The sequence below is a fragment of the Molossus molossus genome, unplaced genomic scaffold (genome assembly GCF_014108415.1).
Source record: "Molossus molossus isolate mMolMol1 unplaced genomic scaffold, mMolMol1.p scaffold_m16_p_5, whole genome shotgun sequence".
NCBI lineage: Eukaryota > Metazoa > Chordata > Mammalia > Chiroptera > Molossidae > Molossus > Molossus molossus.
Genome location: NW_023425388.1, coordinates 90,900,789 through 90,915,727, shown reverse-complemented (window position 1 = coordinate 90,915,727; position 14,939 = coordinate 90,900,789). Strand labels below are relative to the sequence as shown.

Genomic DNA, 14,939 nt, shown 5'->3' with positions numbered 1-14,939 from the left:
CTTCTTAGGGTATATTCCTAGAAGTGGGATCACTGGGTCAAATGGCAGTTCAATTTTTAATTTTTTGATGTAACACGATATTGTTTTCCATAGTGGCTGTACCATTCTGCATTCCCACCAGCAGTGTACTAGAGTTCCCTTTTCTCCACATCCTCGCCAGCACTTGCTGTTTGATGATTTGTTGGTGGCGGCCATTCTGACAGGTGTGAGATGATACCTCATTGTTGTTTTAATTTTCATCTCTCTGACGATTAGTGATGTTGAGCATTTCTTCATCTGTCTCTTCATCTGTTTCTTAATATGTCCTGTTTGGAGAGGGGTCTATTTAGTTCCTCTGTCCATTTTTTAATTGGGTTCTTTGTCTTCCTTTGTTGAGTTGTATGAGTACTCTATATATTTTGGAAATTAACCCCTTGTCTCATGTATCATTGGCCGTGATGCTCTCCCATACAGTGGGTTGCCATTCCATTTTGATGGTTGTTTCTTTTACTGTGCAGAAGCTTTTTAGTTTGATGTAGTCACATGTGTTCATTTTCTCCTTTGTTTCTGTTGCCTCAGGTAATGTATCAGTGAAAATTCTGCTGCGTATAATGTCTGAAATTTTGTTGCCTACATTTTCTTCTAGGATTTTTATGGATTCATGGGTCACATTTAAGTCTTCTATCCATTTTAAGTTTATTTTTGTATATGGTGTAAGTTGATGGTTTAGTTTCAGTTTTTTTGCTTGTAGCTGTCCAATTTTCCCACCACCATTAATTAAAGAGGCGGTCTTCACTCCATTGTATGCTCTTGCCTCCTTTGTCAAATATTAATTGAGCATATTGCCTTGGGTCCATTTCTGTGTTCTCTGTTCTGTTCCACTGGTCTATATGCCTGTTCTTGTGCCAGTAACAGGCTGTTTTGATTACAGTAGCTTTGTAGTATAACCTGATATCTGGTATTGTGATCCCACCTACTTTGTCCTTCTTTTTCAAGATTGCTATGGCTATTCAAAGTATTTATTGATTCCATATGAACTTTTGAAATATTTGTTCTTGTTCCGTGAAATATGTCATTGGTATTTTGATGGGGATTGCATTGACTCTATAGACTGCTTTAGGTAATATGGACATTTTAATGATGTTAATTCTTTCAATCTATGAACAAGGTTTGTGTTTCCACTCTTTTATATCTTCCTCTATTTCTTTTTTCAATGTCCTGTAGTTTTTTGCAAATAGGTCCTTTAGTTCTTCCTAGGCATCTTAATTTTTTGCTGCAATGGTAAATGGGATTGTTTTTTTCAGGTTCTCTTTCTGTGAGTTCATCATTGGTGTATAAGAATGCCGTCGATTTCTTGACGTTAATTTTGTATCCTGCTACTTTGCCAAATTCATTTATTAAGTCTAGTAGGTTTTTGATGGGGTCTTTACGGTTTTCTATGTATAATATCATGTCATCTGCAAATAATGACAGTTTCACTTCCTCCTTTCCAATTTGGATCTCTTTTATTTTATCTTTTGCTGATTGCTGTGGCTAAGACTTTTAGTACTATGTTAAATAAGAGTGTTGAAAGTGGGCATCCCTGTCTTGTTCCTGTTCTCAAGGGAAATGCTTTTAGTTTCTGCCCATTGAGTATGATGTTGGCTGTAGGTCTTTCATATATGACCCTTATTATGTAGAAATAAGATCCCTCTATTCCCAGATTGCTGAGCGTTCTTGTCGGAAATGGACGCTGGATTTTGTCGAATGCTTTTTCAGCATCTATTGATAGGATCATGTAGTTTTTATTCTTCATTTTATTTATGTGGTGTATCACATGTATTGATTTGTGAATATTGTACCAGCCTTGCATCACGGGGATGAATCCCACTTGGTCATGGTGAATAATTTTTTGATGTATTGCTGGATTCGATTGGCTAGTATTTTGTTCTGGACTTTGGTGTCTATGTTCATCAGGAATATTGGCCTGTAGTTTCCTTTCTTTGTAGTGTCTTTTTCGGATTTTGTAATTAGAATGGTGCTGGCCTCATAAAACAGTTTGGAAGTCTTCCTTCTTCTTGAAGTTTTTGAAATAGTTTGAGGAAAATGGGTATTAGTTCTTTTTTGAATGTTTGGTAAAATATCTCCGTGAAGCCATCCGGGCATGGGCTTTTGTTTGCTGGGGAAGTCTTGATTACCTCTTCAGTTTCCTTAGTTGTTATTGGTCTGTTCAAGTTTTCTATCTCTTCCGGGTCCAGTTTTGGGAGACTACATTTTTCTAGAAATTTGTCCCTTTCTCTTAGATTGTTGAATTTGTTGCCATATAATGTTTCATAGTAGTTGTTAAGGATCTTTGTATTTCTGTGGTGTCAGTTGTAACTTCTGTTTCATTTTTGATTTTGTGTATTTGGGTTCTCTCTCTTTGTTTCTTAGTGAGTCTAGCTAAGGGTCCATCAGTCTTGTTTATCTTTAAAAAAAAAAACCCAGTTCTTTGTTTTATTGATCCTTTGAATTGTTTTTTTTTGGTCTGTATGTAATTTATTTCTGCTTAGATCTTTACTATTTCCTTCCTTCTACTTGATTTGGGGTTTTCTTTTTGTTTGCTTTCTAATTCTTTAAGTTGTGAGGTTAGATAATCTGTTAGAAATTTTTCTTGTTTCTTGAGGTAGGCCTGTAGTGCTATGAACTTCCTTCTCAGAACAGCTTTCACTGCATCCCATAGTTTTTGTGTTGTTGTGCGTTCATTTTTATTGGTTTCCAGCAATTTTTAAATTTCTTCCTTGATCTCCTCGGTAACCCATTCACTGTTTAATAACATGCTATTTAGCCTCCGTATGTTCAAATGTCTTTGCTTGTTTTTGTTGCAATTGATTTCTAGTTTTATACCATTGTGATCTGAGAAGATGCTTGATATGATTTCAGTCTTCTTGAACTTGTAGAGACTTAGTTTGTGTCCTAACATGTGGTCTAGAATGTCCCATGTGCACTTGAGAAGAATGTGAATTCTGTAGTTTTGGGGTGTAATTCTCTGTAGATATCTATTTAATCTGGTCTAGTGCTTCATTTAGGGTCCCTGTTTCCTTGCTAATTTTTTGTCTAGAGGATCTATCCAGTGATGTCAGCAGGATGTTGAAGTCTCCTGCTATGGTTGTATTGCTGTCGATTTCTCCTTTAAGTCCTCCAGAAGATTTTTAATATATTTTGGTGCTCCTGTATTTGGTGCATATATGTTTATCAAGGTTATATCTTCCTGTTGGATAGATCCTTTCAATATTATGTAGCGGCCTTCTTTGTCTCTAGTTATGGCCTTCATTTTGAAATATATTTGATCAGATATGAGTATTGCTACCCCAGCTTTTTTTTCCTTTTTGTTGCTTGGAAGATCTTTTTCCATCTCTTCGCATTCAAGCTATGTGAATCTTTTGTTGTGAGATGGGTCTCTTGTAAACAACATATATTTGAGTCATTTTCTTATCCAATCAGCTACTCTGTGTCTTTTTATTGGAGCGTTCAGGCCATTTACCTTTAATGTGATTATTGATATGTACTTATTTATTGCCATTTTTGTTAGTTTAGTTATATTTTTCTTTCTGTTTCTTCTACTAATTACTGCTGTCCTTTTAGCATATCTTGCAGTGCTGGTTTGGTGTTAATATATTCCCTTAGCCTTTTTTGTCTGGAAAGCTTTTTATTTGACCTTCTATTTTGAATGATAGCTTTGCTGGATAGAGTAGCCTTGAATTCAGATCCTTGTTTTTCATGACCTTGATTACTTCATGCCATTCCCTTCTGGCCTGTAGTGTTTCTGTTGAGATGTCAGCTGAGAGTCTTATGGCGGTTCCTTTCTAGGTAACCTGTTGCTTATCTCTTGCTGCCTTTAGGATTCTCTCTTTGTCTTTAATTTTTGGCATTTTGATTGCTATGTGTCTTTTTGTGGGCCTGTTTGGGTTCTTCTTACTTGAGGCTCTCTGTGCTTCTTAAACTTAAATGCCTTCTTTTCTCACCAAATTAGGGAAGTGTTCTGTCACTATTTCTTCGAATATATTCTGCTCATTTTCTTCTTCTTCAGGGACTCGTATGATGCAAATATTATTACCTTTCCATTTGTCCCACTGTTCTCTTAAGCTGCCTTTCTGTTTTTTCATTGTTTTTTCCTTTTGGTTTTTTGAGTGGTTGATTTTTTTGTACACTGTCTTCTAATTCACTGATCCAGTCCTCTGCTTCCTCTACTCTGCTTTTTAGACCTTCCTATGTGTTCTTTCTTTCTGATATGTCATTCTTGATTTCTTCTTGGTGGTTTTTAATTTCCATTTGGTTGATTTTCAACATTTCTATGTGTTTACTCATGGTGTTGAGCTTCCTCCAGATCATAGCTTTGAATTCTATCTCTGTTAACTTGCTAAACTGCTCCATATTTATTTCATTTTTGGTAGTGGTCTCTTGTTCTTTCATTTGTTTTTTGTTTTTGTTTTTCTGTGTTTCACCATTTTGGCTATAAGCATGGGCTTTGGAGTCTGCCAAATTTTCCCTGTGGGTGTTGATGTTTTGCTGTTCATGGCTTCCTCTCCTGGGTTTGGATGAGCAAGGGAGGACCCACGTTAAACACCACTGTCAAGTCTTACTTTCCTGGTTAGAGTTGCTAGCCCAGGAATGGTACAGTTATCCTCTAGCTTTTTGCCTGGATGCTATCAGTAGTGGTTAGTTGAAGAGCCTTGTGTTTTCAGTTGAATGAAAAACTCCCTCAGGTGCTCAGAGTAAGGAGATTTCCTGAGGGTGGGGCAGATGCTGGTTGTTAGTGAGCCTCAATTTGCATTTCAGTGACCCACTGAGTCGGGTTGTATCTCTGAGGGAGGGGCCTCCACCTGTCCCCAGGGCCCTGGGAAGGAGCAATAGGCCACCGTCCTGCGTGGCCGCAAATCAGCAAAAGCTCTGAGTGCCCTCCAAATCCCAAGTGTCCCCACACAGTTCCCGTCCAGTCTGCCCTTCCTCTGCCAGAGCCCAAAGTGAGTGGCTGTGGCTCTTTTAGCATCTGTCCCGGCTCTGTGCTGTGGAGCCGCTTGGGCATTTTACCCCAAGAGCACTTCTAACAGCTAAGGCTGCTGCTGTCTGTGGGTTCCGAGCCCCCCCTCTTGCGCCTCCGCAATCCTACCAGGATCAAGTCAGTGTCCCTGGTTATATGATCCTGGCAAGCTGCTTTTCTGTTGCTTTTTCCTGTCCATTTGTCTTTATTTTAGTTGTAATTCCAGTCTGGTCCTGGGAGACGGTTTGTGTAGCTTCCATTCACTCTGCCACCATTTTGGAATCCTCTGAAAATTAAATCTTAAAATTAAAAAAAATAGCCCAGGCCAGTTTGGCTCCGTGGTTGGAGCTGCCGACCAGAGAGTCCCGGGTTTGGTTCCTGCTAGGGGCATGTACCAAAAAATTAAAAAAATAAACTGGAAAGCAAAAGCTGCCTGAAACACGAGAACCTAGCTATATGTCTAGGTGATGACCTAACTATGCAGAGAATGATTATTTCAGGTATTTTAAAACCCAGTATTTTGACTATGCATTTCTTGTGGGATATATTTTAAAGAGAAGAATAACCACAAAGAGATTTTAACCTGCTATTATTAATCTTATTTTTAGCAATAATATTGATATTATTGTGTTGAAACTTTTACTTATATATAGTAGGATAAATTAACAGTGTTATTAGGAATTGTAGTTTTCAGCATAAGAAAAATGTGATAAAATTTAAGAAGCTGAGCAAAACTTGGTAATATTTGATTTAAAATGGAAAAATCAAATATGATTTGATATCATGATTTACATTTTTTCTTTCTTAACTACATTTTTTTTTCTCCTTAGCTTTGTCCACTGTAAGGGTTTAGGAAATATTGGCAAGTCAATAGCAATAAATGATCATAGCACCCAGCTTGTGGTCCTTAAAATACCAGTCCTTACTGAAAGGGCTCCTTAAGGAAATGGATGATTCTAGGTCTGTAATATTGTTTCTTACAAAAAAGCAAGAAGATATCAAAGACTATGGGAGCTGTACCAAAGAACACAGGAACCAACACAGGGGGGACTCCCACTGGCCCAAAATGGGTAACATAGAGCCTCAAAAAGAAAAGTAACTACAATATTTTAAAGTACGTCAAGTATATTTTTAAAATCCATTATTTTATAATGATATGCCCCACAAACCAAAGAAAACAACTTGATCACCTTTGTAGATTGATAGAGCAGCAGTTTATTAATATGAAGATTAGGAAATGAAGGCAAAGAATCAAATTGTATCTTGACTTTTCTCTGAATTTAAGTAAGAGTAAGCAAGTAGTTTATGAAAGCTTGCTTTTTAGCAAATAGTCAGCTAGTAAATGAAGGAATATAGAGCTAGAAAAATCATGATTTTATATGCTCTTATAAAATGGAATTTAGCAAAGGTCATCAGTGGATGCTAAACTCATTAGGTGAAAGTATTTTGGCTGAATCAGGCTGACTCTCGCTGAATCCACTGATCCATTTTAACATCACTAAATGTGGTACAACTAGATGCTTCCTAAGTACCAGTGCCCTGTGCATAATTATTAAAGATAGGTGGTAAGGGTTCATTTGATTTATTACTTTATATAATTAAATAATATATATTCGCCTGAAATATCTGTCAAACAACACTTTATTAAACTTTTTGATCTCTACCATCTGATAGCAGATTGTGGTATTTCATGATAATTTCTTTTTTAGAACTTGTTTTGGTTTTTCATTTAGTTGTTTCTTGATTGTTCCTAGTTGAATATAATGTTCTTTATGCACAGTGTTTTGTAAAGTAAATGACATAGAAGTGGCCCTACCTCTGCAGTAAATCACACATTTATGTGGACACATTCACACACTGGAAATGCAGATGAGCTCAAATATTACACGGTCAGAATGAATGTTTGGGTATTTAAAACATGAACATTTTGTATTTTAAGAAGTTAAGGACATGAGATAACATCATTTACATAATGATATAATGTATTTTAAGAAGATAAAGACATAATTAATGTGAAAATTAGGATTGATGGCTTAGGGCTGTGGAAACTAGTCCAATTCTTTTTCTATTTGTAACTTTTCTTGTTGGTTTATTGACCTATTGCTTGTTTTATTGACACTTTAACTGATTTCTCTTTCTTAGTCTAATTCTTACAAACTTATTTTAGCAATAAAATAAAGGAAAAATGATGAAATAGATACTACAGTTCTCTCTTAAACCAGTATGTTCTGTAGTCAGTGGGTTTAAAACTTAGGGATGAGACCATGGTGAAAATACTTTTAAGGGGCTTCCTGATTACATATTTGCTAGAATATCACTTTATTTATATCTCTCTAGGTTGGCAAATAAACAAGACAAGGAAGGGGCTTTAGGGGAAGCTGATGTGATTGAATGTCTGTCGCTGGAAAAAATGGTCAACGAGCACAAGTGCCTGTGTCAGATAGTAAGTTTGGGGTTTGCTTTGCTTTGCCCTATGGAATATGTGCAGCATAACTCAGTGTTTGTAAAGGTGATAGGCAATTAGGTGGCAGACAGCTAATAAAATAATTTATTTGTGTCTTAAAATATTTTTTTTTTTACCCAGAAAATCACATTCTCACTGTTCTGTTGATATTACTTAATATGGTAATATTTCTTTTCTATTCAGTTGTTACTACTTCCATAAACTGTCTTTTGAGTTTCAAAGACTTCAGATTTGCTTTTTGATCAGGATATTGCTTGCAGGACTTGTAAGCTATACAAACAATGTTTCACTATACATTTTGTAAATGGTAAAGAAAACATAAATACAAAATTTAAACATAGGACAGGTTTGCAATGAGTTTTGAGAAGTCATATCAGGAGAGTTATATAATCTTAAGAAAGATGAACAGAGGATTTATTTATTATGGTTTCAGAAGATGGACATTAGACTGTCCACCTTGAAAGATGTAATCTATACATTCTCTGGTGCAAGGACTGGAAGCTTAGTTTTGTCTTCCAGTGAGTTTGTTGGAAGCTTGAACTGGCACTGGCAACTTCCTGCATCATAACATCTCTCATAGCTTCCCGCTGTAACACTTACAATATCTCAGCTCCTGCGTACTAATCTTCGTAGTCATTGCAATGGTGTTTGTTGAGTTAAATAAGCAGGTGCTTTATATCATTAATTTAATGGGTTAATTTTGATTTACCAGTAATTACACTTGATGATTTATGAATAGATTTTTGTGGAGAACTTTTTGTTTTAATCTTTAAGTCAGATTAATTGCTGTTTTATCAGGAACCTTGTTCAGCAATCTTGGGATCTGGAAAGAAGATTGACAAGTCCATTAAAAAAGGTCTTTATTGGCTGCTACATATCATTGCAAGAGACTTTGAGGCCTTAAATGAACGCATTCAGAAAGACACAATAGAACAACGTGCTCTTGAGGAACAAGAGAAACGAGAAAGGGCTGAACGAGTGAGAAAGTTACGAGAGGAAAGGTAAGTAGATTCGCTTTGTACCACAGTGCATTTGAAACGTCAAAGATAAAACACACCATAATTTTACGGATAATTTCTGAGATTTTTCTATTCAGTTTCCTTTTTTCTGTCCGAAGGAAGACACTAGGTAAATTTTCTATTATGAAGGATCTTTCTCTACACAAGTTTGGGAGATAGGATTCTACTTTTCCTGGTGGTGTTATGGAGTTAAATTTATTCCATGTGTATTTATTATTTCTGAGAGGTTTAAATTTTTTATCTCTTATTTCTGTGGGTGCCTTTGCTGCAGTGGTTTTCACGCAATAAGTGGTTTTGCTTCTCGGAGGGCATTTGTCAGTGTCTAGGCTAGAGATTTTTATTTGTCACACCCAGCTGGGGGAGGGGTGCTACTGGCGTCTAGTGAGTAGAGGCAGGAAGCTGCTCACCGTCCTGTGCTGCACAGTCCCCTCAACAAAGAATTCCTGAGTTCACATCAACAGATTGGAAAACCCTTAGTCTTGGCAGAGACAGAAGGTAAGCTGATAGTGGATCAATCAAATAGTGAAGCAAAATTTGACCGGTAACACTAGTTTTGGCAGAAAGTAAACTAGATTTCACTGTTTCAGATTTTTAAGAATATTTTCAAATTATTTAAAAATATATTTCCTGAAAGAAAACTTTTAAACTAAATTAAGCAAATTCTGAATTTAAAAAAAAATGATTATGCAAATTCTGCCACAGAATCACTTAATAATCTTAATGCCGCAAAAAAAGTACTCAGATTTGATTAAAAGTCGAATTTAGTGCTTTATTCCAAGATTTCTCTTTCTTTTTTCTCAACTGGATAGTTCCATGGTAGGGAAGGGGAGAAATGAAAAGATATTTAAATGAGCTCCTGCAAGATCCAAAGTTGTCTTCCATCTACCTGGGTGTTAGTGGCCTTGCCTGGGCTTTGACATTGTTGCAGCCTGTGGAATGAACCCACTAAGCTACTATTGGTGATGCCTTTGTGAGGTGTTCTCTTACACTGTCAAGGAAATCTTCTGATTACAGGTATCTTGCATTTAATTTAGAGGTAGGACTTAAAGGAAATAAATATTTGTATCTCCATCCCCAAGTGCTCAATAAATATGAGCAGGTCATTCATCTAGGTCTCTTTTGATACTGATATGAGATTTTAGTTCCTGTGAGAATCTTTGGTTTTCTATCCTACTGTATATTTTCATAATATAAAGCTCAGTACAACCAATCATTCATGTCGGTCTACCTTTTATAGCAAAAAAAGAAAATAGAGAGATGATTGTGGGGCCAGTGGGGAAGGGGTGGAGGAGGAAGAGGACAGAGGGGATAAATGATGATGGAAAACATAAAAGAACAAAAAGAAAATGAAAATGAAAATAATTCTGGCTTCACACACACACACAAACAAAAACAAAATAAAATATATGACCATACTTTTCTGCAGACTCCTTTGCTTTTCTTCCATTAAGAAACCAAACCAAAAACCCTGGCCCATGTGGCTCAGTTCATTGGGCATCGTCCCATGCACTGAAAGGTTGCCGGTTTGATTGCCGGTCAGGGCACACGTTCGGGTTGCTGGCTCGATCCCTGGTAAAGGGCGTGCAGGAGGCAATCAGTCAATGTTATGATCTCACATTGACGTTTCTCTCTCTCTCTCTCTCTTCTCTCTCCCTTCCTCTCTCTCTAAAAATCAATAAACTATTAAAAAAAAAAACAGAACAAAAAAATTGAGTTGGATAAAAGAAACCTAATGTTAGTTCTTTTCTTTCCAAATTCTTACCTTTTCCATGAAGATATTCCAGGCCATGTTTTGGCAGGCTTTTCTAATACCCATTCCCCTTTCTTCCTTTCCTTAGCCATGCCACGTGTGGTCTGAGGCCTTTCCTGTTGAGCAGAGTCTCCATAATTAAAAGTAAATTGGCATTTAGAGACAAGTGATTTAAAAAAAAGAAAACCACCTTTTTTACTTTATTAAATTCAGTCTAATAGATTTAGATATATTTGAAAGCAGTAAAAAAATTATTGTTCATATCTGAAAATAGTATTTTAATACTAGATACCTAAAATTGCTTGCTAAAAAATTAATAACCTTAATAACAATAACTGTCCTATAAGTATGTTCATTTACAAAGTACTTTCACATATATTACTTTAGCTAAAACAACCCTCTGAGGTAGGGTTTTTTATCCACATGGCAAAGCTATCACTCAGTGATCCAGATACATGTCCAGGATCACTGAGGTAGTAAATTGCAGATCTTTAAATCTTGGCTTGCTCAGTTCAGAATGGAAGGATCTTTCCAGCAGAGGACATAATTAATAAATGTCATAGTAATGACCTTTCCATATTGCTATACTATACTTGCAGCCCAGTTGCATCTACACTAGTCATCTTTCTATCTTCAGTTACTTGTTTGTAACTTAATTACCCTTCATGTATGGGACAACATTAACTATAAATCACAGAGAGAGTAAATGTTTCGGTAGTAACGAATATGGAAATACAATATTTATTTAATCTAAGTGATATAGTGCAACTTATCTTTATAGCCTCATCTATAAAGATAAGCAACAGTCATTATCTGGTTCATATATGATAGGTAATTTGACACAGCTCTTCAGAAGAGAAGAGGGTTAACAAGAGGACTTATTTATCTGTTAACATCAATGAAGAGGCAGTGTTGGTTTGGGATGGTAATTAATAGATTGACAAATATAATAACTTAGTACATAGAATTATTAACATGCACTATTGACATTTAAGAAATCAGACATAGGGAATGTTATTTTTGTCAGCATTTATTTCTTTTAAAAAGTCAAGTGAATAATCTTTACATGGGGGGGTGGGTACAGGCTTGTTACCTGCATAAGGAGTTCTGAAAATCTCTCAATAATTCAAAGCTAGATGTTTAAATTACTAAATTCAATAGCCCTAACCCTATTGCAAGTGTTCTTAAACATGGTTCAGCATTTTCTCAGGAATTACCATTTTTTCTCTCAAACAATAGAGAACAAAGAGAACGAGAGCAGGCTGAACTCGATGGAACCAGTGGTCTGGCTGAGATGGACCCAGAACCAATTATTGTTAATCCTTTCCAGCCGATAGCAACTGTTATCATTGAGGTATGGATGGTGGCTAATGTAATTTTTATATCTTACATTATAAAGTTGGAAGTTAAGAAAGGAGACAAGGAGACAGAAAGAAGTGTTTCACCAGAGAACGGTTATTTCTAAAAGAATTAAGAATCAATCAGAAAGAATATATGTACCCCCATCTTTGTAGCAGCACTATTTACAATCGCTAAGATCTGGAAACAGCCCAAGTGCCCATCAGTAGACGAATGGATTAAAAAGCTGTGGTACATATACACAATGGAGTACTACGCAGCGGTAAGAAAGAAAGATCTCTTATCCTTTGAGACTACATGGAGGGACCTGGAAAGTATCATCCTAAGTGAAACAAGCCAAGCAGAGAAAGACAAATTTCATATGATCTCACTGATTTCTGGAATATAATGAACATAACAGTTTGAGGACAATCCCCTAAGGAGTGGGGAGCTGAGAGAGGGATGAACAACAGAATCTATATGCATGTATGCATGAACAGTGGACATGGACAACAATCGGGGGAAGGGGCAGGGAGGGAAGGGGGAGGGGGGAATCACTGGGGGGAAAAGGAGAATCATTTGTAACAAAAATTAATCAATAAAAAAAATAAAAAAATAAAAGAATTAAATGGGAGAGACAACAGGTTAAAAGTTTGCTGCTTTTTCTTCCTCTTCAAATGTACCTTCAGATCTAGTATAAACAGGAAAGATGACTTCAGAATCAACTAAGAATGAAAATGAAGATTGAATGTAACAACTGTAATAGCTACTGTCTTGATAAATCATATTTTTTTTGTCATTTATTTCATATGGTAGTAATATATTTACTCTTATTTACGTTGTCTCTTTGTCCGTGTATGGCTTTTACTATAATCTCTTTACAGTAATATTTAGATGCTTATGATGCTCTAGAGTACATAAATGAATTTCTAATAGTTTATCCAGGATACTTAAGATTGTTTGAAACTATAATAAATACTTCTCTATGTAAATATGATTTATTTTAATTTTAATTGTCAGAAGTTTTACCAAAATTAATTTTTAGATTTTAATCACAAAGAAATTAAGGGGTTGTATGTGTGTGAGTGTATATGTGCGTGTGTGTGTCTGTGTCTTTGCTTTCATTTCCTACTGGTGTCCAGAGTTTGCATTGGCTCTGCTTTAATCGCCCTCAGCAGCCAGCAGCTGCACCTCCTCAGAGGCAGAGCTTCAAGCTTCCTCTGTTCACCAGAGCTTAGTGTAGCAGCTAGTTTGCTGGTCCCACTGCCTGTGTGTTCTCCATTCCTCTTCCCCCGTCACTGCCTCCTTCCGCACAGGTGCTCCTCTGGAAAGGTGGATGGTTGTTTCTTCCTTGGGGCTGCTGCTGAGGAGGGAGGCAGCTCCGCAAGTAAGAAGATGATTGGATCATTTTGGCATTGCTTTGTTTTACAAAATAATTGGTAATATGAAATATTTGTGCTTACGTTGTTTAGGTACCAGAAAGTTAATTGTATTTGATTGTTTTATTAACCCCATTTCATTTAACACAATTAAATGTGTGCTTTTCTAAGTACAGTAAAGCTGTCTTAATAATTTAAGGTATTATTTTGTCTCCATCCTATTAAATATTATTTTTGTCAAATTTTGTTTTATGCTTTTAAAAAAATATTGGTTGCCCTGGCCAGTTTGGCTCAGCGGTTGAACATTGGCCTGTGGACCAGAGAGTCCCAGGTTCAGTTCCTGCTAGGGGCACATACCACAAAAAGAAAAAAAAAATATTGGTGGAGAAGAGGGGAATCATGTTTGACCATTCACTTCGAAACATTATTATATGTATAATAAAGCTCACCTTGTAAATAATGACCAATTTTATGGTACCATGGTTGCTTAGAAAGGGCCTTAGTGCTTCTATCAACATGGTATTTTTCACTGAAAAAAGAAGTGAACAATACTGGTGTACAAAAGAGAATAGCTTATATTGAAGATCCTGGAATTAATTCGTGGCATTGGGAAAGTGCACTTATGCTTTTAAGCTACAATAGTTTTAAGAAGATGATCAGTAAAGAAATGAAATGAATGAAAACAATTATCTATAGTCTCCTTTATACCAAGTACATTTTCTTTTTTTCCCCCCACAAAATTAGACCTTTAAAATGTTTGCGTTTTGGAGAAGCACCTTACGTTCCTTTGATGTTTACCACAGATAGTAAAAAATGGTGATATATTGGTTCCAGAACAGACAGAGAGATAAATGGAACATTAATAAATATGGAATAAACCTAATTATGTCTGAGCATTTTTAAAAATTTTATTTTCTTATATAAATTTTTAGAGAGAGAGGAAGGGAGAGAGAGAGAGACATCGATAAGAGAGAACATTGATTGGTCACCTCCTGCATGCCCCCCAACTGGGGATCGGGCCCACAACCTGGGCATGTGCCCTGACTGGAATCAAACTGACAACCCCTTGGTGCATGGGTCGATGCTCAACCACACCGGCTAGGCTGTTTGAGCATTTTGTATAAGATAAAGGTGAAATTTCAAATCTGGAAGAAGAGGATATTGGGAAAACTGAACAATCCTTCTGAAAAAAGTTAAATTATTAAACACTGTATATGCCTAATTAAATCCCAAAAGACTCAAATGTATTAAAAAGAAAAGAAGCCTTAAAAACACTAGCACATAGTATAGTTAAACATACCTGGAGGAGGAAAAACTTTCTAAGCAGAACAATCGAGCCACAAGTCAAGAAATGAAAATGAGTAGATCTTATTTTATTCAGTTTAAGAGCTGTTCTACAAAGTTAAAGGCAATAAGTAAACCCTCATGAAAAATACTGAGAGACATAGGACTAAAAAAGAACCCTTAAAAATTACTATGAGAATGAAATAGAAAAGTGGATATTGGGTTACCATGGGTAGTTCCCTAAAGAAAAAGAAAAATGGCAATAATGGTATTTAATAGTTCATCTTCATAGTACTAAACAGTAGTAAAATCAGTAAGTTAAATCAGTACTAAGGTAAAAACATTTATTTATTAGTGTGGTGGAGATGTAAAAGATTGATAATGATATACACCATTGAAAAGCGGTGTAAATTGACTTTAGTTTTTCTGAAGGGAAGTTTGTAGTGTGTCACATTTTAAAATGTGCTTACCAATTCCCAACAGTTCTAATGTTAGGAATTTATTCTAATGATCTAATTCAATAGTTCTGTCTCTTTTAATAGTGAACATTTGCAAGTAACGTTTCTGTTCATTGATTGGGAATTGGTAAAATAAGTTGTGATATAACCATTCAAAATGATAATGTATTTGGTGACAGTAATCATAGCTAACACCTATATGACTCTTATATAGCTGACACTTGACGAGGTGTCAGGCACTGTTCTAAGGAAAGAAGTATGTATTCTTA

At 36.0% G+C, this 14,939-nt stretch overlaps 1 protein-coding gene across 2 annotated transcripts in view; it reads left to right on the top strand.

The window, feature by feature from the left end:
* ARL13B (ADP ribosylation factor like GTPase 13B) overlaps nt 1-14,939 on the top strand; it is a 93,638-nt gene that overhangs the window by 61,863 nt on the left and 16,836 nt on the right. For both annotated transcript variants that reach the window (XM_036243534.1, XM_036243535.1), the window contains exons 4-6: nt 7,316-7,421; nt 8,241-8,443; nt 11,451-11,565. In XM_036243534.1, coding sequence (XP_036099427.1) covers nt 7,316-7,421; nt 8,241-8,443; nt 11,451-11,565 — 424 coding nt within the window. The remainder of the gene's footprint in view (nt 1-7,315; nt 7,422-8,240; nt 8,444-11,450; nt 11,566-14,939) is intronic.